We start from the raw sequence: 24,670 nt of genomic DNA, 5'->3' as shown, positions 1-24,670 counted from the left end.
AGCCATTCAGAGGTGCAGAAGGTCTTGAAGGGAGATTGGCAAAAAGTGTTCTATGTTTTCTATGGGCAGGATCCCACAAAAGTTTCTTGCCTGAGAAGGAAAGAACAACAAAGACACTTTTCAACTTTAAACTTAGTGTTTTTAATGAAAACATTCTGCACTACATTACCCAACAGCCCCACACAGACTACACCTTTCTCACTTAAATGGCATGAAGAAGCTGACAGAGGAAACTCATCCCCAGTTATATGAGAAAGAAGAGTTTGGTCCCATGTTTGGTCATTTGAACCAAAAACGAAATGAGTTTAAAACAGAAATGACTCCACAGAGAGAACAAACATGCACAGCCAGATAGGTTTTATTTTTTAAGAAGGAGATTAGAAACTGGGTCTTTTAACATTTGTTATCATTCGGATGTATGGAAAATTTATAGCTTCTAAAATTGCTCAAATGTTGATCAAATTGAAAACCCGTACTGGAAAGAATCCCAAAAACGGCATTATTTTCCATCTGCAAAAGACAGGAGGAGATTTTAGAGATATAAGAAATAAAAATTATGCTTTAACAAAAAGGAAGAAAGACAGGGATGGATAACTGTAAGTGTAATAGTAACTGTAACTATAACAGTACATCTGACATGAACAGTAGAATAGTGTAAGAGTGTGTGAAGCTGCTACAAACTGAGTGTGAAACATTTCTTTTCATTCAGCACAGAATAAGGCTAAACAACATCTTTAAAAATGTTATTTAAGATGCAGTCACTGAAATTAGGACAAAATCGGCTCAAGTATATAAACGCTAACATTAGCACAGAGTCACTCACTCAGTGGATTTTATTAACAACTTCTGCAATTGTTAACCATATGACCATATAACCTGCAACCATATTGTTTTCCACTGCATGTAAGTTACTAATCTTCTCCTGTGAGCTGGAAAGCTGCAGTGTGAGTATTGTTATGAACAGTAATCGCAATAAAGAAAAGTGTACGCAGAAAAGCGCTGAGATGTGGTCGGGTCTGTTGCACATCGTTTACACTAACCTAACCCAACTCAACCAAACTCACTTCAACCCAACTCATCAATTCAACCTCGCCCAACCACACCCCACCTCACTGAACTCATCAACTGAACTCAACTGAACCTAACCTAACGTAACTCAACTAAACCCCAAACCATTAATACAAGGCATGTCTATACTAAGAGATTAAAATGACTTCTGTGTTGAAAGGGTCCTCTTATCCTAATTCTGAGTTATGTATTATTAATCTTGAGCCAGAGTAGCTCAAATGAACCACTATTAATTAAACATTAGGCCTTCACTTCATTCCCTGTAATGTAAACCAACATTCATTTAATTTCTGCCCCCCCTTTAGCAGAAGTGGGTGAAATGAGATGACTATTCAAGGACATCATCTCTGTCTGTGGCATCAAATACAGTTCTAAGAATAGAGAAAAAAGATTAAATTAATTTAGAGCTGTGCACAGCCTCAGTGATTATTTCTACATACTCTGAGCACAATATTTGAAATTTTGGTGATGTTTAAAATGAAAAGGATATATGTGACAGACAATAAGAGAGAACGGGACAGATCTACTTTAACTGCTTTAAAACAGCCTGCAACACTGGCATGCTGTGACAGAGCTCTGGTTTTATTTCTATGCTGTTCAAGATAGAAAAAGTCACATACCACATACCTATTTTGTTGCTATGATGCCAGGTCTCTCTTGGAAATGAGATTTTTAATCTCAATGAGATTTTTTACCTGGATAAATAAAGGATTAATAAAAATGCTGACACTTTACCTGGGACCTACTACTAACTTTTACAGCTTTTACTCAGCTACTTAAAATGGTCTCAAATGTTAACCCGATTGCTAGGTGATTTTATACAACTGTCAGTCACAGTCGTCATTTCATCTCATCAAATCAACACCTGTGTGCAACACTAAATAATTTGTGTCTGAAAGTAAACTGAAGAACTGCAAAAGAATTTTGGCAGTAAATGTTGGCAGAGATAGCCAGAGATCTCACATTGGCTTCGGTAATAGAACCATTTTTTAAACTTGATTTTGTTAGTTTCCTTCAGTTTTTAGTACATTTTTCAGCAGCAGTAACAGTCTGTGCTCCTGCTGAGCTCTTTGCACAAAAAAAACTTCAAAGCAGTGTAACCTGGTTCCACCAACATCCCCTGCTTCATTGCAGAGTGGGAGGGGCCACTGGTTCTGTCTGTAGAAAAATGTGAAGAAAATATGGCGCTGCAGCTGCTGACACTCTGTTAGGTGAGCTGATTTCACTTCTTTCAACACCAAAGTCTTTGGTTGGACGATCTTTTGAACAGCTGGTCGGTCTATTGGTCAGTCCATCTGTTGGTTAGACCGTCTGTGGGTCAGCTTTTTGGTCTGTTGTTCGGTCTGTTGGGTGGATGGTCTGTCGGTCAGCTGGTCAGTGTGTTGGTCTGTTGGGTGGACAGTCTGTAGGTCAGCTTGTCGGTCTGTCGGGTGGACGGTCTGTGGATCAGCTGCTCCGTCCATTGGTTGGTCTGTTGGTTGTATGGTCTTTTGGTCAGCTGGTTTGTTAGTCTGTTGGTTGTATGGTCTTTTGGTTAGCTGCTTGTTCTGTCAGTCAGTCTGTTGGTGGACAGACTGTCCAACCAACAGACTGACCAACAGAACCCACCACTGTGTCTATGACACTAGAATGTCGTTAGAATGTTGCCATTTTGACATGCTGTAGAATGGCTGGTTGCAGCACTCAAACAACATTCAAGAAAAGCTAAAACTAATAGCCCTAGTTATAGTAACTAAGGGGCGTGTCTTACTGAAAAGTCCCTGCTACCAGCTCTCCTGCCTCCTCTCTCTTCTGTCACTCAGTAGAGTTACTCTAAACAAGGATTCCTGCTCGTGTTCGGGACTCAAAGCAGCATCGTTCAGCCTCTTCATTCATTCCTGTCACCAAACATTTGGTGACAGGTCAAATCAGCTGTTTATCTCTGGCAGTGAAGTGATGGAACCCAAGCCAAGATGAAGCAGCATTTGATTACACAGCCATCCCAGCCAGCTGTTAGCACACTGCCTCCAGCTGTGAACCGCTGATGAACCACCTGTCAGAAGACAGTTCTCATAATCCTTGATTTTAGGTGGCAGCTGGTAATGTCTTGGCAAGTATTGCTGAACCAATCTCAGGTCTTGGTGAGGGGATGCACATCGAGCCCATCCTGTTGAGTGACGTTGCTTTGGTCATGCCCTCACTGCCCACGGTGGATAGGGGGAAGCTCTCGTAGCTCTCTGTAGCCCGGTTGCCGCACTGGCAGCGTTGCAGTGTCAACTTCAGCTCCCTCTGGAAGTTGCTGTTGAGGAAGCCGTAAACGATGGGGTTAATGCAGGTAGAGGCCATCGCCGTCAGGTGACAGGCAGAGAAGACTGTGTCGTGCTGACAGTCTGGGAGGGCCTGGTGGTGCCAATCAAACAGAGTGTTGAAGACATTCAGTGGCAGCCAGCACAGAGCAAAGGCTATGACGATGGCTAGCAGCATTACGTTTATCCTCTGGGCTCCTCGAGTCCTCCTGCTGCGCTCCAGCATGTCCCTGCACAACACAGCATGACATCCATCATCAGACAATCCACCAGGAAATGTCACAGCAAACCTCAAGAAGCATTAACTCACAGCGTAACCACACACAGTGTCCACACAGAGCTCTAATCTGACACGATAACACGAACAGTTAAAGATGATGTGGATGAACCGAGTTATCACAGAGTGAGTGAACGGAAAGCTGTGTGACCTGCGACGTCTCAGGCGTAGAAAGATCCGGAGGTAGCAGAGGAGCACCAGCAGAAGGGGCAGGCAGTACTGGAAGATAAGCAGCGAGGTCGTGTAGGCTAGGCGATGCTTGTCTGACGGCCACAGCTCCATACAGATCAAATGATCCCTTAAACAAGACAGACATGGATAATGAAAACGGAAACACTTATTTAACTTTTAGAAGCACTGATTTAGGAAGTTGAAGATTTCATGTAACTTCTGCACTAAGCAATATCCCAAAACATCTGTGCCTCGATGTAATATCCCACTGAGCACAACTTTACTGAGGCTGGTGTCCAACCTCTGGTGACAGTTCTGAACATTACTTCACTCCTGACCCAGAAGTTTACCCAATTTCGCTGTGCAAGAAACTGCACAATGACAATAAAAAGCTCTAAGTCTAAGTCTATGTCTGACCCATTTGATGGCATTTTCACCTGCTTGGCATCCAGCGCTAATCTCAGAGGTATAAATATGTAACAGAATTTTCACTTAGAGATCAGAAACTAACAGATGAAACTGCCCAGAGGTTCATGAGAGGAAGGCTCTGAAAAAGAGGCTTTTTCAGTTTGTTGACTGAACCTCGTATGAACCGCTTGCTTCTCTGGAACATACATGTTTGGGAACGTACTGAGGATGTACAGGGGTTTACTGGTACTACATTAGTGGCTTTTTTTTGAATTTTTACCTGCTTGCACACCAGAATCAATAAAACCAGGTCCCTTCATATCTAAATCATACTCTCTCTGACCTTAGAGCAAAGCTGTCTTTGTCTCAGTCCTGTTATCAGAGTCTGAAATCGGCAGGTCCACTCACCTTCTTGCATTAACGTTTTCAGGTTTTAGATGTGCTGATAAGCAGATACAGTGCTGTTCCCTGACTGTCTGAGCCAACAGAAATGCATCTTCAGTTTTCTTGTTAAATGAAGTAAATACAAACTCTTCAGTATCCAGATATGAACCCTGAAGTCTCAGACAGCGTCAGGCTCTGTGGATGAAACACTCTCTGCGTCTCTATCACCAGGCACCAGAGCGGAATTTAAAGAAACTCCAACAAATGCTGACATTCTTCTTCCACAAAATCAGAACTGTAAATAAACACCTCCTTCAGTGACTCTGATGGCCCTGAACCGGTTCTAAAGACTTCAGTTGGTACAGGAACCTCCGAGGATAAAAGGTCTTTCTTAAAGTGTTCATTAAGTATTTCTGACAGGCTAATGTCCAGACGGTCGGATTGAGACACATTCAGGTTCATTTATTGTGCTGCAGCAGACTTTATTCCCCTGATGAGTTCTGCTGCTGAACATCTTAGGGCTACGCTGCTTTTAGCTAAATGCAAAACAAGCCCAAGGCGTTTTGGGCTGTGTGACAAATACCGAACATTTCCAAAGAATAAAAATAAACTCTGGGCTTTGAGAAAATCAGTTATGTGTCCTCATAGCTCAGCTCAGCTTCAGTTTAAAATGAAACAGCATCTCTGGACTGAAGCTAAGAAACACCTGTATCCCAGATCTCACCTGAAGGGGTTGGCAGGGAGGCTGATGTTCTGGAATGGGTCATTGGTGAGGATGTTGAAGGAGAGGAAAGGCAGTGAAATGAAGCAGGCAACCAGCCATGTCAGCCCCACAGCCAGATAGGAGTGTCCCGCGGCGGGGGACCAGCCAGTGGGATGGAGGATCAGCTGATGGCGCTCCAAAGCGATCAACACCAGGGAGAAGACCGACACTGTCACCGACATGCACTGAACAAAGGGCGTCACCTGGACGGGCACGAAACACAGCAGAGGACAAACTGAAGGTGTGGTTATCGAGCTCGCGGTACACTGTGAGAGCGCGGCCCCATGGTCATGACCAGCTCCACCTTCACGCTGTGACATCACACTTTTATCCATTCATCCAAATGTATTCAGTTTCCCCTGTTACATCAGCTGACAGCTTCATGATGACCTCACAGTGAGCAAATGAAGGCAAGTTTTTTTTTCTCTTTTAAAATGTGAATGAACACACCTACAGGTGAGCAGGGCAGGCGGTACCTGGTCTGCAGGTAAAGTGCTGCTCGGCCTGCTGGGCACATGAAACACTGCCATGGATGGCTCTCACTTCCGTGTCAGCATTGTTCTTCATCTCTGCTCCATCAGATCTGGTGCTACTGAACTTCTAGATCTGTAACGTCAGCGGCTCTGAGTTGCTGCTGTTTGCTGTCTAATTTCAGATTTTTATTAAATGAGGTGACACAAACTTGTAATTAAAACCGATCTGTTATCTGTGAAGCCAGAGGCTGCTCAGGCTTTCAGGTGGTCGGTCACTCAGACTGAGAAGCATTACGTTCCTGTGTGGAGCAGACCACCACTTATCCCTCTGCTCCCATAGACATGCTTCCAGAGGAAGCACAAACACAGGCTTGTATCATCCTCTGGTCTCACCTGCGTACCTGACTCATCTGCATCACTAAGCAGTGGAAAGCTAACGGTCTTCATTTATCAACACAACTTTGGAGGATAAAAGGAGTATGCAATCCATGTTCAGGGTGGGCAGAGTCAGCACCTGGATTGCCCCCCCCCGGCTCGTTTTTAATTTTACATCTGTCTGACAATGCTGGATGACTCTTATTTTGAAAGTCACTGGAAAGTGCTGGCCAGTGAGCCTGGACCGTTCCTGTCTAAGGTGCCTCAGTGGTAGCTTATCAGGCCGGTGGCCCAGAGTGAGGTTCTGCCAATGTGAAGGTTATGGTTTTATTTTTTATTTAACCAGGAAAAACACACTTGAGATTTAAAATCTCTTTTAAAAGCACGTCCTGTGTTCTGAACACTCATTAATTCAGTGTTCAGCAGTGCAGTCATAAGCTAGCAGCACTTACAGTAGTTAAAATAAAAGAAACAATCATAACTTAGAAACTCCATGTCAACAAAGAATGATTATCTTAGTAAAAGTAAGCATCTAGTGCCAGAAATGAAGCGGATAATATTCAGGTATTCAAGTCCTTTACAGCTGCCTGAAGAAGAGCAGCTCCTTCAGATACTCCTGCAGCTGACTCCAGGAGGAAGGAGCTGCAGGCTCGGTGTGAAACTGTGCTCAGGCTGACAACACAGCCCTGCAGACAGCTTCTCACTGTCGTCTCTTTATTGTTTTTGAAGGAAAAGGTGATGATTGCACACTGGTGAGTGCTGTTGTCCCAGCAGCGGTGAGCGTGCACGGCACACTGACCTTGCACAGGGCCTCCCCCAGCACCCAACGATCCATCAGCGTGTAGATGACGGTGACGGGCAGACAAACGATGCACATAAGGATGTCGGAGCACGACAGGTTGGCGATCAGGATGTTGGTGACGTTGCGCAACTCCTGTTGCCGGGCAATGATGAACACCAGACCTGCGTTGCCTAGCAACCCAATGGCAATGACAGCGCTGTATGCCACGATGAGGAATGTTGCCCCGCCTACTGAGGGAGGGCACTGAGAGGTGTCTGCCCAATCGGAGGCCTCCCAGACGTGGAGGACGCCGCTGTCGTTGGACATGGCAGGAAGGGAGAGGAGGAGGAAGTAGGGAGCGGGCAACCCAGCGGTGGCGACTCAACTTCCAACAATAAAGAGGATCAGAACACAATGAGGGGCGAGGAGGAAGAGGAGGAGGAGGAGGAGAACAGCACCCAGCTACGTGCTGTGAGGAGTTGGATGATGGAATCAAATATGGCGTCCTGTGTTTCTTTCCCCGGGGATCAGCTCTGCAGCAGCGTTTTCTGCAAAGAACACAAAACAGCAGCGAGTAATAAGATGGAGATGAGGAGCTCTCAGCGGACAGGCAGAGGAGGAGAAAGGTGAAGAGGAGGAGTGAATGAATACATCAGCACATGCTGCTATCTCATGCTGAGCTGCACTCCATCGTCCAGAGACACTCGTTAGCGTACACTGCCAGCGTGGGTGTAATGGCACATTATGCAGCCCAGCTCACTGGGACACACTCGGCAGAAAAACCACTCTCCAACTATCTGACTGTCGGCGTTTGCTAAAATGTTGCAGTGTGAGGGCTGCACTTCAAACAGGAAGCCTAAAAACACTCCTCACAGCCCGACAGTCGCTCCATGTGCACAAGTAGCAGAAAAAAAACAAATCCTAGCTCAGCTCTCCAACAGTCAGACCTTCCAAATCATCAGACTGTAGTTTGCTCTTACCATAACTCATGCAACGATTTAATTTAATTCAGTTTTATTTGTATGGCATCGAATCACAAGAAGAACCCTCCGGCAAAACCAGTCTCAGGGACGGGCAGCCATGTGCACTGACCGACCAATAACAGCATAACTAAGGAAAGGACTCAGGGTCACCTGATACAGCCCTAACTATATGCTTTAGTAAAAAAGAAACTTTAAAGCCTAATTTTAAAAGTAGAGATAGTGTCTGTCTCCTGAATCCAAACTAGAAGCTGGTTCTACAGTAGAGGGGATGGAAAGCTGAAGGCTCTGCCTCCCATTCTACTTTTAAATACTCTAGAAACAACAACTAACAGTCTGCGAGTGAAGTGCTCTAATGGGGTGATACAGTACTATAAGGTCTTTAAGATAAGATGGGGCCTAATTATTTATTGATTATTCTTGTATGAAAAGAGCAGGATTTTAAATTCAATTCTGGATTTAACAGGGAGCCAATGAAGGGAAGTCAGTATAGGAGAAATCTGCTCTCTCTTTCTAGTCCCTGTCAGTACTCTTGCTGCAGCATTTTGGATTAACTGAAGGATTTCCAGGGAGTTGTTTGGACATCCTGATAATAACGAATCATAGTAGTCTAGCCTAGAAGTACTAAATGCATGAACTACTTTTTCAGTGTCAATCTGAGACAGGATATTTCTAATTTCAGAGATACTGATCAGATGACAGAAAACAATGATGATCCGCTCTGTTCTGCAGCTCCACAAAGCCCCTCTCATTCCGGAGCAGCTCGAGAGCACCCCCTGTGGAGCAGGGAGTCTAGAAAGGTTCTGATGCTAACAACTATAAGCTGAGATCAGCTGCTGATACACTGTAGCCCTCTGTGGTTTTAAAGAATATCAGAGTTTGAACTGTCATGTATGATATATGTAATGTTCTTACACATGTGCACAAACTATACACACACTCAGTATCGTTTTAACGACCCGTGTTCTCACTTATCTGCGACGTGCTGACTTAACGGTTTAATTAAGATACAGCTTTTAGACCATCAGCTGCTGCAGGCAGCGCGCATCCTCTGATCACATGCACATCGACACCATCAGCTGTCTGCCTCGCCCACTCTTTCATTTCGCCCTCCACTGACAGCCTTCATCAGCCCTGAGGGACTGAACTGCCACCAAATGAGACACACTCACAGGTGTTTGTGCACAGCCACGCTCTGACTCACTCGCAGCAGCCACCCGCTTGTCATGGCAGCCATCACACAGCTCCATATCTGCTGCTCCCTCGCTCCTGCACAAGAACACTCAGAGATCCACACTATTTTTAAAATATGCACACGTAAAGCTCCAACACAGGACAGCAGCTTGACAGATGTTGACGAGACAACACCAGTAACATCTGGAAACAATGTGTTTCCTCTGCTGTGCAGAAAAACATCACAAAACATGGCATGTTTACTACATCATCGCCTGACAACAAATCTTCTGTCTCCAGGCAGGTGTTCGGTCATTCTGTCTAATGGCCAGCAGGGGGCGACTCGTCTGGCTGCAAAATGTAGTTGGTCATATAGAAAAAGCCCAACAGAGACCCAAGAGCTGAAAACATCCAAAAGGTGCAACCCAGATCAATCAGTTCCTCTGACATCTGCTGGATGTCAGTTCGGCAAAGACAGTGCCCACAGGTCTCTGCGGATTTCATGCAGGAGGTTATCAGAAAACCCGACAAGGTTACTGTTAATGTTCCAACAATGAATTTTGCAATGTCTCAACTTGACTCCGCCCACTGTCTGCTCAGCTGGTATGCTACTACATGTGTCCAAAACCAGCTACAGCTGTGGTTTGACAGAAATAGAGAAAATCTTTATTTTATGTCATTTTTTTTTACTTTTACTGAAGAAAATTGTGTTGTTTCATCTCCGTGTGATGTATCTGGGTGAACATTACAGCCATGTGCTGAGCCAATTATGCTAAGTTTAGCTAGTAAAATAGTTTGCTAGTGTAGCTCTTGAAATGTCTCATTTCATTTTGATGGTATAAATGTAAAATGATTTCCATTATTGATATTTTACTATATATACTTCATTTTTTGAAAAAAAAAAATCCTCAGAGGTGAAATTTAACTCAGTTGTCTCAAATATTATATTTCAGTTAAAATTCAAGGTATATATATTTCTATTTCATATCATTTATAACTTGTGACTGTCTAACAGACAAATATTAATATACAGTGACCACTGGCTGAAATCTTTAGTTATATTAAAGGGCAATATCCCAAAAAATCCCAAAAATTAACTACAAAGATTTGATCCTTGTACATTTCACATAAAATGGAAATCAGACTGATGCAGTAAATATTCTTTTATTGATGAGAAAACTGGGCAATATAATTTATTTAAGATGTTGAAGATATCAGAGCATTAAAGAGGCCGATATTTGGGTAAAAGAGTCTCAAGGAATAGAGATGACACAGAAACAACATCGTTATAAAATATTGTATTTTACATACATACTTTATGAATGTACAGCTTTTCACAGCTCTTTGAACCTCTTACTTGCATACTTTTCCCACTGAAACCAGTACAATCCCATTGTGATGAAAACAATATTTTGACTAAATACATTCTGGATAAATCAGATCATTATCAAAGTTGTCTATGGTTACTTTTATTTTCTCTTCTTTCCCTGTCAGATCCTGTCCTGCAGGATAAACATCAGTCAGTGGTTCCCTATATGCAGCTGTTATAGTTTGTGTTGCAAATACACGAAGCAAATATCTGAAAAGTGTTTTAAATATTTTCAGCCATCCTTCATGTACAGAGAACAGCTGCCTGTTCTCCCCCTGTTCTCCTCTTCATCTCTCAGCTGCTGCTGGCTCCTTTTTCTCCTCCTCTTCCTCACACACTGCTGAACCTGTGCTGGTGTTTCATCAGGGATGAAGAGCCTCTGTCCCTTCTCAGTCTCTCCTTACTCTGGACGCTTGCAGAAGAAAATCAGCCATGGCAGTTAACAACAAAAGCAGGAGAAGTTTATCAAATATCTGTTAACTTGCAAGATGAAAACAAAGTTTTCTAATAGAATCACATGGACATATTTTATGTATTTAAATCACACAATCATTTAAAATCCTTCATGCACCAATGCATGAAGGAGTGTTTCCGCAGGTCCTTCCTCCCTGCAGCTGTCAGACTGTACAATCAAAACTGCTCCCAACAATCATAGATGTTTACATCTGCGCTGTAACTGCAATAATTTAATCAACCGATTTGCACCACAACCTGGGTTTGCTTCTTATCTGTAGTTAATTTTATTTAATTTAATAACTGTACACTACTCCGTTTATAGTAACCATTGTCCTTGATGTAAATATGTAAGAAAGAAAATTGTGTATGTTTCTGTTCTGTGTCCTGTTTGTTTGTATATGTGTCTTTCTGGCTGCTGTTACAATCAAATTTCCCTGTGTGGGACAATTAAAGAGAAATTTAAGAGGGAAAAAAAAAGAGAAAGGAGAAACAGGACATATGATCCTGCAGAAATGTTGGGCTTTATAACAAAAGTGACATGCTCAAATTGTATGATATAAGCATGACAAACAGCACAGACACAGGAGGAGGACTTCTCCATTTATTGCCTGTCTTATTTATTAGTGGTTTATACAGGATGAGAGCTCATTTAACCATAAACTTCAGCACAGCATGGTTGAGTCTGCTTCCTTACCACAGCTCACGGGCCAGACTTTTGGTTGGTTTGTCCTAAAACAACCGAATGTTAGCTACATTGAATTTTTTAAGACTTTTCATTATGCTAAATTTGTTCCGCTGGATATTTTTAATGAGATAAAAAAAAAAATAAAAAAAAAACAGTACTTACTTTTAAAAGTTTATTTCTGGATTGCTTCACTTCAACCACCTGCCGTTTTTCTCAAAAGATTTTCTTCAACCCTTATTCGCAATGAATCCTGGGATATGGTGGGCCACGAACGATACACCCGGCCCATGCTTCAAATCTGGGGAAAAGGAGGACGCATTTCTGGGCCACATTTGGAGCAACCTTCGAATTTGGACAGCCTTTGTCACCATGTAATCGGCCTACAAATGTGACCTCCGAAGGATGTGGCCCCTGAATTTCGACACAGCCTAAGACTGGGGTGGCCAACTCCAGGCCTCGAGAGCCGGTGTCCTGCAGGTTTTAGATATCACCCTGGGTCAATACACCTGAATCAAATGATTAGTTCATTACCAGGCCTCTGGAGAACTTCAAGACATGTTGAGGAGGTAATTTAGCCATTTAAATCAGCTGTGTTGGATCAAGGACCCATCTAAAACCTGCAGGACACCAGCTCTTGAGGCCCGGAGTTGGCCACCCCGGGCCTAAGGCTTCAGGTCACAGAGTCCAGAATCCAGTGGCATTGTGGTGGCTGCATCCATGTTTCCCACACAGTCTGTCATGGATGTGAAAAAATGGCCACCTCTCTCTGAGCCTGGTTCTGTCTGACTTTTCTTCCTGTTAAAAGGGAGGGTTTTTTAGATGTGGGTGGGGAGAATCATGTGACTGCTGGAGTTTCTCTGTATTATTGTAGTATCTTTACCTCACAGTATTAATATTGTGATTTATATAAATATATATAAATGTAAATGAACTAAGTATAAATGAAACTGAATTGAAGTTAATTGCAGAACAGCTTGCTGGACTCTGTTTTCACAGTAAGAGTCCAGCAGTTTTTCAGTGCAAAAGCAGAGCTTAATGGCTCCAACTCTGAAAGGAAAAAGGGATTCAAAATAAAAGACTGCATCTTTCAGCTCTGGTTCAAATTTCCTACAGCAACTGAAATTAGATTTTTCAGGCTTTATGATAAATTTCTGCCTCATTTCTACCCATAAATGAAAGCGTGTTGATTTGAGTGCCAACTTAAAACAAGTCCTCCAACACACTCGTCAGATGGCTGAACAATGTCTGAACTTCCTTCCTCCCACATCTTCCCATCTGTGACTGACAGCTCACTTTCTGCAGCCGACAGGCTGACGTTCACCCACTGCTTTGAACTCCTCTATGAAACACTGTTAATGGGAACAGTGTGAGAGGCGGCTCTGTCGTATCCCACAGCACAGATTCAGAGCAGATTCTGCAGTAAAATTTCAACCTGATCACCATCTCCATCACACATGCCTTCATGTGACTATGAAGAGCTGGTCCATGGAGATAAAAGAAGCCTGGTGGCTCTGGTTCTTCTGTCCACACACAGGATCAAACATGTTGGGTAACTCAGTCCAGAAAAAGGCACAAGTGGGTTCATCTGGCTGCTGTTAGTACTTCAGCTACTTCAGCTGGACTCCTGCAGGCGTGAAGCTGATGGGGCTCAAGTTTAGGACAGCCTGAGACGCTCATAGTGTGCACTTTTTAAAGCATGATGGAAGATCGGGGTGACATCATCGTGGTGAATTTAAGAAGGAGAACCAGAATTCCACTCGGGCCATGCATGTGCTGTTTCTGAGCGCATGCCTGAACCTTCGGTGAAGTTATGAAGTGCATGACCAGAATCTGTGAAGACGTGGAGGTGCTGCTACTCCGCCTGCAGTTGCCCATTTACCCCCGATGACCTTGCTGATCTTTGATATTTCATTTCTTCTTCCTTTTCTCTTTCCTCAGAACACATTACCTAAGCCGACCTGACCGAGCGGCAGCTGCGCAGAGAATCAGAGCACTCAGACTCTTTGAGTTTACTGAATGTGCACAGTGTAATCTGTGGGCTGCAGAGGAAAGCTGTGCAACAGGGTTGTTCCATCAGACACTAATCACAGTCAGCTGCTCTTTGTTTAATCAATGATGCATTATGTCCCCTTCACACTGTGAACATGTTCAGCCTCACAGACCCTTCAGGTACACTTGCATAGGTCCACATTTTGGGCTTTTTGCTGCATGTTTGAGCTTCATCAGTCCAGCAGATCTCCACATGAAACTCTGGGTTAAAAAACACATTAAAGCTTTGTGAGAAACTGAACCCAGCTCAGTTTTACTACCACTGCAGGCGTCACAGTCTGAAGACTTAATCTGTTTGTTATAGGAGTGATGATCTCCATAAAAACAGCTGAAATTTGTTCATCAATTCCAAACATTTCACGAACTAAAGAAGTGGTGAGAATCAAAAACGCTGGAAAAAATATCAACGTTTTTTAGGGCTGACATTCTGTAAAATATTCAAAATGTGCATGACAGGTTTGGGTGACTGAGATTATTTATCTTCATGTTCTATGTCACTGGTTAGTACAGCTTACAGCCACGCCATGACCATAGTTCAACCAGAAGGTGCTGAGTTATCAGTTAATGCTTAGCTATCAGATAGACACCAGCTAATCAGTAACATCCAATGAGGATCCTAGAATTTCTTTGAGATGGTCTGTTAGTACAGTAACCTCACAGCAGCGATATTATTAGTCACATGATGTCTAAAAGCACAATCATGGTCCAAAGGTCCAGTTCAGGTGAAGCTAGCAGACAGCTTGCAGCTACAGCACCTGTGTCATCATCCACCTGTCAGTCAGAGAGGCCACACTCCTCGTAATGCAAACAGGTGAGTTACAAAAATATCTTCCTTAAACGAATATAATGAAGGTTTAAATTATCTACAGAGACCAAACAGGTTTGTTTTAACATGGAAGTCTATGAGGACGGTCTCACTGCTGCCTCTGCTGGACGTCAGAGGAACTGCAGGTTCTGTTTGGTTTGTTGCTCTCATCATGGGAAAAAAATACCGGAACAGTTGCAGAAGCTGCAGCTGACTGTGTGTCGATGTGAGAGGGAACGTCTTGCAGGAAGGAGGTCACCTGCAGCACAGCGTCGAGCCCGTCATGTTTGTGGTCTGTGCAGCAGAGGGGGAGCACGCACACATTAAACCAACAACTTGAATGTGTTTGAGCTTCGAATGTTCAGCACTGAGACGTTCGTGTTGGCTGGGAGCTCTCGGCGCTCTGCGGCTGCTTTCTGCTGGAAGAGTGTGTTCTGGCTGCACGGATATAAATAACTTGTGTTTCTCTGAGTGTGGAAGTGGAACAGCCACGCAGCAGAGCCATGAAATCTGAGCTGGATTAAGCTATGAAGGTTTCCTTTGTGCGGAGGCGGGTGAGGACAGCCATCACAGAGGTCACATCCTGATGTTTGATATCAGTTCGATGTGGCAGATGATTCCAGAGGGCTGACGCTTTCGTCTTAGCGCCAGCTTCGTGCCATCGAGTTTGCATGTATGCAGACGGTGGTGCCTGCGGGCCGGCGAGCTGTCTGTCTCCGCCACGTCGCAGAGCTCAGATTGTTGGCATGACCGGGCGGTCAGTGGGGGTGAAATGATCCTTAAGGTTTAATGTCTGTTAGGATTGAAAGTGTCTTTAAAGCTAAGGGGAAAAACTTCTCATAATGAATATGAAGCTGGGAAGGGAAGGGCGGGATGCAATTCAAGGACACACAAAGAGGAGGAAATCTCTGCTCATGTGCTCACCACACTATTACAGATGGCGTACTCACACTTCCTGGTTATTCTTACATGTTTGATGAAGTCACAGATGGAAGTACAGTGAGGGCTAAAAGTATTGGAACAGTAAACCGATTACACGGAGACCCGCAGACTTTCTTATTTGAAAAGTGTCAGTCAGGTTTCAGAGCTCATCACAGCACAGAAACACCTTTAGTGAAGGTTACAAATGATCTTCTTATGGCCTCTGACAGTGGACTCATCCCTGTGCTTGTCCTGCTAGACCTCAGTGCAGTGTTCAATACTGTTGACCATAATATTCTATTAGAATGATTAGAGCACGCTGTAGGTGCTAGGACCAATTCTGTTTACATTATACATGCTTCCCTTAGGCAGTATCATCAGAAGGTCTAGCACACATACATACACTGCTATGCTTATGACACCCAACTTTATCTATCCATGAAGCCAGATAACACACACACCAATTAGTTAAACTGCAGGAAAGTTTTAAAGACCTGGATGACCTCTAATTTTCTGCTTCTAAATTCAGATAAAACTGAGGTTATTGGACTCGGCCCTGAAAATCTTAGAAATATGGTATCTAAACAAACTCTTACTTTAGATGGCATTACCTTGGCCTCCAATAACACCATGAGAAACCCTGGAGTCATTTTTGACCAGTTCATGCATTTATTACTTCTACTGTAATTCCCTGCTACTAGGATGTCCTAAAAACTCTCTGAAAAGCCTTCAGTTGATACAGACCTTCCCAAAGTGTGGGGCCCGCCCCCTAGGGGGGTGCAGAGCCATTGCGGGGGGGGGGGGGGGGGGGGGGCAGCATGAAAAGGGAAAAAAAAAAAAAAACCAACAACTCTTGGACACTGCTAGAGCGGGGCGCCTACACAAATGCAAAGCAGGAGATGAAGCATCGCTGAATGTGTTTCCAAACCAACTTCATTCTAAGCCAAAGACTAGAAAATATGGTGAAGCAAATCTTACCTTTGCTTTCACCTGCACAAGTGCCGAGGTAGGTCTCCCTGCAGAATTGGTTTTCCCTTCATCGGGAGCAGCGCTGGGCTCTTCAAATCACAGACAAACAGTATCCCACAGTTGTTTATGTTTTTAAACCCATTTTCCACAGAGAGGCATTTTTTTGAAAAATGTATTGATAGCAATGTTGAATATTATTACACAGGAAAAAAAACAACTACATGTAAAATAATCACACCGTGATGCCTCTGCCTTTCTAAATAGAGGGACAGTAACTGCGTGTTTATATGCAAGTGTGTAAAACCTGAAGATAGTCAGATTAACAGTATTTTGTCTCTATCTGCCATTCTGCAATTCCTCTCATGTAAGCAATGACGTGGCGCACAGCTGACGTGAAAAAAGGCACATACCTTTGACGTTGCATGACGAACTTTGTATTCCTCGTCCACACGTAAACGCAAAAAATGAGTTTTAAAAAAATCTTAGTTTTCGGTGATTCGAAACGCCGTTTACGTGTGGACGAAACAGCTGCGTTTTCAAAAATACCCATGTAGGTGTGGACGTAGCGCGAAAGAGTTAGTTTTAGATTACGCTTAAAAGGCAGGTGACCCTGAATCCTTCCTTTAGTTATGCTGCAGTAGGTTTAGGTTGCTGGGGGATTCCCATAATGCATTGAGTATTTCTTCTTAGGTCACCTTTCTCACTCACTATGCATTAATAGACCTCTCTGCATTGAATCATTAGTTGTTATTAATCTCTGTCTCTCTTCCACAGAATGTATTTATCTTGTCTTCCTTCTTTCACCCCAACCGGTCGCAGCAGTTGGCTGCCCCTTCCTGAGCCTGGTTCTACCGGAGGTTTCTTCTTTTTGAAGGGGAGTTTTTCCTTCCCACTGTAGCCAAAGTGCTTGCTCATAGGGCGTCATGATTGTTGGGTTTTTCTCTGTATGTATTATTGTAGGGTCTACCTTACAATATAAAGTACCTTGAGGCAGCTGTTGCTGTGATTTGGTGCTATATAAATAAAACTGAATTGAGCTGAATTGAGAGCTCTGCAGCACCAAATGGATGAATGGATGGACAGACAAGTGGAGGTTCCACATACCGGTGATGAGTAGGTGAACATGTCCTGCAGCCCGCGGGTCGTGCTCATGGCTGAGAATCAGCACGGCACTCTGTTGGTAATCCCCCCCAACAGAAGATTTCTAGTCAAGCCCAATTCCATCAGAGCCAACACCCGTTGGTCCAGCCCCTCTAATGCTTTTATAACAGAACAATTCAGGAACAGGGATGCTAAAAGACACAAAGACAGCCCACTGCTTTCTCATTCACTGCTGTAATTACGTCTTGGTTTAGGCTGAGGGGTGGCGAGGGTGACCATTACACCCCTAAAGGCAGCAGGAAGGAGCTAATCTGCTCACTTCCTCCAGCAGCTGTGAGATAAATACAATTAGCATGATGATGAAAATGATTCCAGAGATGTTCTCATCCCGAACGAACGATCCTACTCTCAACAGCTCAGCGTGCACACAGTAAGAGTGATCACTGAACAGAATCAACTTTTAGGGATTTACTTACCTGGATAATGCATCAAGACGTGATGATTCATCTTAATCACTTAGAAATTAAAAATAAATCAAAGCAGGCGCCCCCTGTTGGATAGCAGACACACCTCTATCATGCTGAAATCCACGCAGGTGTTCAGACTTTGAAGACCGTTTTTATTTTCTTCAGCTTCTCATTTTGGGACGACGGCGTGATTAACAAGCCCGATGGCATCCTGGTTACCGAGGGACGAGGGGCAGGATGATTAATGGTGTTTCCATCAAGTGCCATGTTCCACTGACTCACAGCATGTGGCTCAGCTCTCACAGACACCTCACGGTGAGGTGATCTACATCAGGTGTTATCCCGGAGGCATAAATCCTCAGAAACCAAAGACAGATCCTCCAGAGCCGGACAGAACACCCATGGGGGATCTCATCACTAAAACCATTAGTGAGTGAATCAGGAGTGCGAGGCATGTTTCACGTGTTTTTCACTGAAGATGTCTGTAAACACAATTGTGTTTTATTGAGGCGATGTTGATGCCACCACATCATCGTTCAGCGACATTTCACTGATGTAAAGATGGCCGGCTGAGAAACAATCACTTTTACTTACAAGAGAACGAGAAGATCCCCCAGCTGTGACAGCACCCCAACAGACCGACCATGACAACGAAGTCACCAGTCACATGGCAGGATAACAGGAAGTCTGCTTTTCTGAAAATGTAACTAGAAGACATTTTCACTTCCTGGATTTCACTTCCTGGTTGATACTTCCTGGTTTTTTGGTGAGTTTGGTTTCTTTAGTGTTTTGAGCTTCTCGTTAGAGTTGTTTTTTTCTGTGATATTTCCTCTCAATCATGTTTCACAGCTGTCTTTTGTTGAGGACATGCAGTTGTAGTTTGGACTTTATCCTCTGGACTTTCAAATAAGCCAATGATAAGCCTCCAGTGTTCAGGTCCTCTCTACACCACATTTGAACCTGACCTCCAAAATAAAAGCAGAACAGACAAATCACCACAGCACATTCAGCTGAGAACCACAAATTTCCGTAGACCTCAGACAGCTGCAGGTCTGAGGAGCTCGGGGGGCTCAGATGTTCCTGAGCAGCCCTGAGTGACTCAGCAGTGAGCAGACTGTGGCTTCTAACAGATTTCATGCCTGTTTTCTTTGTGTCATCGGTGAGTGGCCGTGGGCCGGCGTAAAACACCAGTCCAGCGGGCCAAGCTGACGCTGATGTCAGCTGACAGGAGGATGTAACGCTCAGAGCACTCGCTGACGCTCAGGCTGCCCTGACTCTATCGCTGTGTGCAGAACAGATTCTTTCAATTTATTTCTGGAGAATTCACTTCTGTGATAAACTCACTGCATCACTGTGATGTCACATCCTTCCCTGTAGGAAAACTGTTAAAATCATTTACATAGTCTGTCTTTCGTTTTGCTTTTCGATCCAAATCAAATCATTTGGTCAGCTCCAAACTCTTCATAGGGACAGGAGCTCCGAGACAGGAACAGGAAGTCGTGGAGATCAAGTGCAAACGCTCATTGCTGAGCTTCATGAGCTCAGGTGAAGCCAGGCGTCACACCGCGTCCTGGATGTTTGTTTCCGCTTTGTCAGTCTGATGCCATGTTTAAGGTCTTCCTTCATTCATAATCACTGCTGTGCTGCAGTTCAAAGGTCAAATAGAATCTGTTGCAGCGACCGAGCAGCTGAAGTTCCTAACATGGTGAATGCTCGCCAAGAAGACGGATGCAGCTCAATGGGACAAACAGGCGATCCACAGCTGTAAGGATAATGCTGCAAAAACTGCAAAACACACACACACCTTACTGTTCATGTTTGCAGGACCAGGACTGAAATTCAAACATGAACCTTTTTACTTAAACAGTCCAAAGAAGAGAAATCTGAAAACACAGAAACTGAACTCAAAGAGCACATGCGGATGATCGACAGGAGGACAGGACTATTCATACACACCAAGGGCCGATCGGTGGACGGGCAAACAGGAAATGAATGAACCACTGCTGAACAGTAAGTAAAAGTTCAACCTAGACATAGCAGACAAAAACTACCAAAGTAAAATGTGAAAAACCAAGGAAACTAAAGTACTCACAGACTCTGAACAGATGATCAGAAACTGAAATCATAAAACCCAAAGACCATCACTACTGAGTGCTCAGTAACATCCACATAAAACCCTAGAATTTAAATCTGACATGGAGCTCCACCTTCTTGAACGCTCTGTTAGTACAGTAACCTCACAGCAGTCATATTATTGGTCCCATGATGTCATTAATATTACTCTAAAATTCTCCAACAACAGAAACACAGTCCAGAGATCCTGTTAGCAGACAGCTAGCAGCTACAGCCGCCTGTGTCACCATCCACCCGTCAGTGAAAGAGGCCACGCCCCTAATGTTGTAGACTTGAATACAGTGTACAATACTGTGGTAGAGTGGATTACAAGTCCTCATTCACAGCAAGGAGTTTAACGGCAGTCAGTCCGTTGTTCTCCACCCGTCCATCCGCTCGGCAGCCTCCCTCTGTCTGAGCCTCGCAGCTTCATCAGTCCAGCAGATCTCCACATCAAACCTTCAGGCCTGAAACACTCGGTTCAGCTCTGATAGAAACTGAACCCAGATCAGTTAACCCTTTAAGACCTACCATAGAACCAAGTCTGCCAGAGCTTATATTATATTTTTACATGTTGTAGTGCCATTTTTGGGAGCATTTCGAGTTGCTATACATCAATACAACCATTATAGCCCAAATTTTAATAATATGCATGCATTAAGTGCATAGAAATTACCTAAATTGCAAGAAAGTGCAATAAACTACAAAAAAAATTGAAAATTGTTTTTGTTTTTTTAACATATATTTCTAGTTAGAGAAATATAAGAGGCTTATCCCTCAAAACTGTAAATACAAAAAAGTTGCACAAAATAGTTTCCCACCACAGGAAATTTATTTTGAGTGTCTTCATATTTTTATTTTTGAAATACACCAATTTTTATACACTGCAGGAAAAACGAAAATAAATATTATAATGCAAATTTGCAAAAAAGCAGCATATGCATCAAAATAAACTATTTCCAGCAGTGCAATATGAGTCCTGAGCATCCCAGAAACGACACAGAAAGTCATAAAGTCAAACATAACTTTTAAAAAACACCAGTATAGGCTCATAAGGCCCTGATGGTAAAAAACTACATTTCCGCGAAAATGACGTCACTTCCGGTTTTGGGCAGGTAATGGAGGACATGCGATAGCTCACGCTGACGTCTATTCTAATGTAGGAAGTGTTACGAACAGCTGATCGGATCGGCAAAGCGCGTTTCTGGAATATTATGCTTTTGTTGCTGCAAGTGCTTTTTATGCAGTTTTTGCAAAGCTATATGTGGAAGGAAACTGTGACCTAGATGTAAGTACAACTCCTCTGGTTTCATATGCAAAAAAAATTATTGCGCTAGCTCACGTGGTTGCAGTGCTACAAGGATTTAAAAGTAGTTGCGCAAAACGGAGCGTGTCCGCGCTGACCGGTTTTAAAGGGTTAAATACTCAGTTTGAGGACTGAACCTGGTCTCTGAACAAATGTGTTATCATCTGTCCGAGTCGGAACGACCTGCAGCACTTTGACCCATTTCTGATCACTCACAGCGTGCATTCTGGGTAAACCTTCAGGGTCAGATCAGCAGGTGGGACAGGTGTCAGCTCTGGTGGGAGCAGGTCAAAAGTCATTTAAAGTCCAGGATCACCTTCCAGCTGTGATTATTATGGACTCTACAGTGGTGCTGTTCTGCTACTGATGCTACAAACTTAGAAAAGTGCAGAAAGACGTCAACGAGTCCAAGCCAGCCGGAGCTTCACGCTCCCCGTCCCTCTTGGAGTCTGCTGCCCTGACAGGCAGGACTTTACCAATCGCTTCCAGCCTGAAGACAGAAGCCTGACACCACCCTCCAGCTTCACCCACCTGAACCAAGGGTGTTTCGAACCTCGGCTTCATGTAAATAAGAAGTGTGACTGTTTTTAAACTGAAGAGTGTGGAAGAAAAGCAGAGTGAGGTAGGCGGTCATAGGCGGTCACATGACTGTCAGGGTTTTCTCTGTGTTCTCTGTATGATTGCAGTCTTTACAGTGCAAAGTGCCCTGTGGGGAGCGCTGTTGTAATTTGGCGTTGTATAAATAAAACTGAATGAAGTGTGCAGAACAAACGTGTGGATCAGTCTGGTCGCTGTTTCATTTCCTCACACAGGTCCAGCGTTCTCTCGAAATCAAACCGTGACATTGAACTGATGATTAAAATGATGCTGATTATGTTAACAAGATGTGGGAAGCACTCCACAGACATCAATGCCTTTAATGTGGAAGCACAAATGCGTTCGGCACACAAACACATAAAATTAAATGTCATCATTAAGAGACAAAAAAGAGAAAGAAGCCTATCAACGTGTCGCATATTTACAAGTATAATAAATAAATAATTATTGTTTGAGCCATTTAATATCCTCTCCAACTGACTATTATGACAAGGATGCTGATGCCAGTAAATATTAAATACATTTTTAAATCTTATAAAATACACACCAAAGAACAAAGGCAGAAATGAAGTGCAGGCACTGAATGTATGAAATGGGACTGAAGCGATGTTGTTTTACCTTCCCTTTAACCTTCTATTTTAATAATTTATTCATTATGAAAAATGTCTGTTTTGTACTGTAGTCACTGTTTGCTCACTATTAATTAATTAATTAGTTTGTTTGTTTGTCTGTTTCCTCCTTCAGTGAGTGAACTACAGGGATGTCACTACATAAACTTTATTCTTCATTTGTGTCACATTTTACAGTGGATGTTATGGTTATTTTCAGTGTGGTTTCTGGTGCCTGTAAAAGCATTTTAACCATTTTAATCAGTAATTTGTTGACGTCATGATTTTTGGGGGCACTTTCGGTCTTCCATATTTTAACTTTTGAGATGAATTTCTGTCCGTGCACGTGAGCCTTTATGTCTCACGCTTTGATCGGAAGGTGAACACACAGCACATCTCTGAGATCACTTCTCTGGGTGCACGCGCGAAATGCCAACACGTTCACATGACTCACATTTAAATGGACGCAGCTGCAGTCCTGCACAGAGACACAAAGCGTCAAAGATCCTCACCTGAGCTGAGCTTACACCTGGAGCGCGGTTCCCGTCAGTCCTGCCTCTGTGCTCGGCGCAGGGGCTGCTGCTGCCTGCGGTACACAGCTGAAAGAAGCTGCCGCCGTGTTTGGGAGGAGAAGAGCGGGAGAAGTGGAGCAGTCACCCATCTGCGGAGAGGCGCCTGTGAGCTCCGCACGGAGAGGCGGCCGCTCGGAGAGTGAGCAGGAGGAGCTCCAACCAGTGCAGAGTCAGAGGGAGGGAGGGAGCAGTGACAACAGAGCAGCTTTACCCAGGGTCGTAAACACGTTTAAGGAGGCCTGAGTCTGAGGGGGCCCTCAGCATCCAAACACCAGGACCAGATGCTGAGGGGGAAGCCGAACATTCACGGCATCCATGCAGTCATTTCATGGATTAATCCCACATTTTACTACCCTGACAAATACACAAACTTTATTCTGAAAAACTGGAACACATGATCTGAAGGCGTGTTTCCTTTACCCACCCCGTCAGTAAAACACTCACTCCACACACCACAGTCAGTTTCAACCCATTTACAGTGCTGGGGACGTTAAGTAATCCATCACCTTTCCTAAAGTAATGCACCATATTACTTAATTACTTGGCAGGGAAGTAATTAGTTACACTTCTGCAATAGCTTACTTTCTCATTACCGTTGGGATTAAATAATTTGCAGTGCCTCCCTTTTTATTAATAAGTGTTATAAAGTTATATAGTGTAGTATTAAGTGGACACAGCCCTGAAAAATAAAGGCATGAGACCATGTGTCCTTGGGGAGTAGAAAGCTGTAGACTCTCACTCACGCTTGCCTGGGAAAAGTAGATACGAGGGGACCATCTCTAGTGGAAAGTTACGGAGACACTGTTGTTTAGACTAGAATGAGAGAGCGTCTGTAATAAAACTGTTAGGGGTACACCACCATTTTGAGATCCGCGGCAATGTGTCATGCAGGACGCATCTCCCGTCTAGAAGTAATATAAAAGAGAAATAAAGGGTTAAATGGTCTACTGAGCAATGTTTTGTCTTCCATCAGATGCCTCTGAGGAATCAAAAGAACTCAGTGAAGTGTTGATATTTACATTACTCCATAAAATGACCTGAAACACTGTCTCATAATTACAATATAAACTTGAGGCACACAAAGCTTAGCATTGGCATGCTAGCACACGGGGTTGGCTGTAGGTCAGGAGGTAGAGAAGGCTATCTATTAATTGGAGGGTCGGTAGTTTGAGCCCTGGCAGGGGCGGATCTAGTGAAAATTTCCTAGGGTAGCATGGAAATCAAATGGTGTGGCAAAATCAAAGCCATGTTTTTACTCATGCTAGTGTTACATCCTGTAATATGCATATAAAATATTATAGTCTATAACTTTATTTTCTTTAGCCCAGATAATTAAACATTTTAGTTACATAAAACATGTGAATTTTGATTTTATGTAGCCAGTAAAATAAATAAGTATAAAATCCAGAAAGCAACGTGGGGTTGAAACTTAAGTTTAAACTTAAGCTAATTTAACTTAAGTGTAAATCTCCAAAAGTTGATTCTGTTCATCTGGATGTAGCGTTTTGTGGGAGA

The 24,670-nt window shown here is 43.5% G+C and overlaps 1 protein-coding gene across 2 annotated transcripts; it reads right to left on the bottom strand.

The window, feature by feature from the left end:
* Positions 1 to 224: 224 nt before the first annotated feature.
* npy8ar (neuropeptide Y receptor Y8a) lies at positions 225 to 23,270 on the bottom strand. Of its 2 annotated transcripts, XM_085411161.1 has the most exons (5): positions 23,096 to 23,270; positions 7,004 to 7,533; positions 5,318 to 5,559; positions 3,782 to 3,928; positions 225 to 3,583 (listed from the first exon to the last, which is right to left on the bottom strand). In XM_085411161.1, the coding sequence occupies exons 2-5, from the start codon at positions 7,310 to 7,312 to the stop codon at positions 3,133 to 3,135; spliced, it is 1,149 nt and encodes a 382-aa protein (XP_085267287.1). In that variant the 5' UTR covers positions 7,313 to 7,533; positions 23,096 to 23,270; the 3' UTR covers positions 225 to 3,132. The 2 variants fall into 2 exon arrangements, with proteins under 2 accessions (XP_085267287.1, XP_085267288.1); XM_085411162.1 differs by lacking the exon at positions 23,096 to 23,270 and having other exon boundaries at positions 7,004 to 7,692.
* Positions 23,271 to 24,670: the final 1,400 nt, after the last annotated feature.

Source organism: Rhamphochromis longiceps, linkage group LG7, assembly GCF_057381845.1.
Source record: "Rhamphochromis longiceps isolate RC_006_pf linkage group LG7, R_longiceps_female_GT1.1, whole genome shotgun sequence".
NCBI lineage: Eukaryota > Metazoa > Chordata > Actinopteri > Cichliformes > Cichlidae > Rhamphochromis > Rhamphochromis longiceps.
Note: the sequence above shows the minus strand (reverse complement) of the source record. Positions and strands in the feature narration are given on the sequence as shown.

What these genes read in the sequence shown, in the direction of transcription:
- npy8ar (XM_085411161.1), bottom strand. Translation starts at nt 7,312, where the DNA reads ATGTCCAACGACAGCGGCGTCCTCCACGTCTGGGAGGCCTCCGATTGG. An exon ending in TGGGGGAGGCCCTGTGCAAG is followed by an intron (nt 5,560 to 7,003) that starts GTCAGTGTGCCG and finishes GTGCCCGTCCAG; the next exon opens with GTGACGCCCTTTGTTCAGTG. An exon ending in CTACGCCTGAGACGTCGCAG is followed by an intron (nt 3,584 to 3,781) that starts GTCACACAGCTT and finishes TGTGTTGTGCAG; the next exon opens with GGACATGCTGGAGCGCAGCA.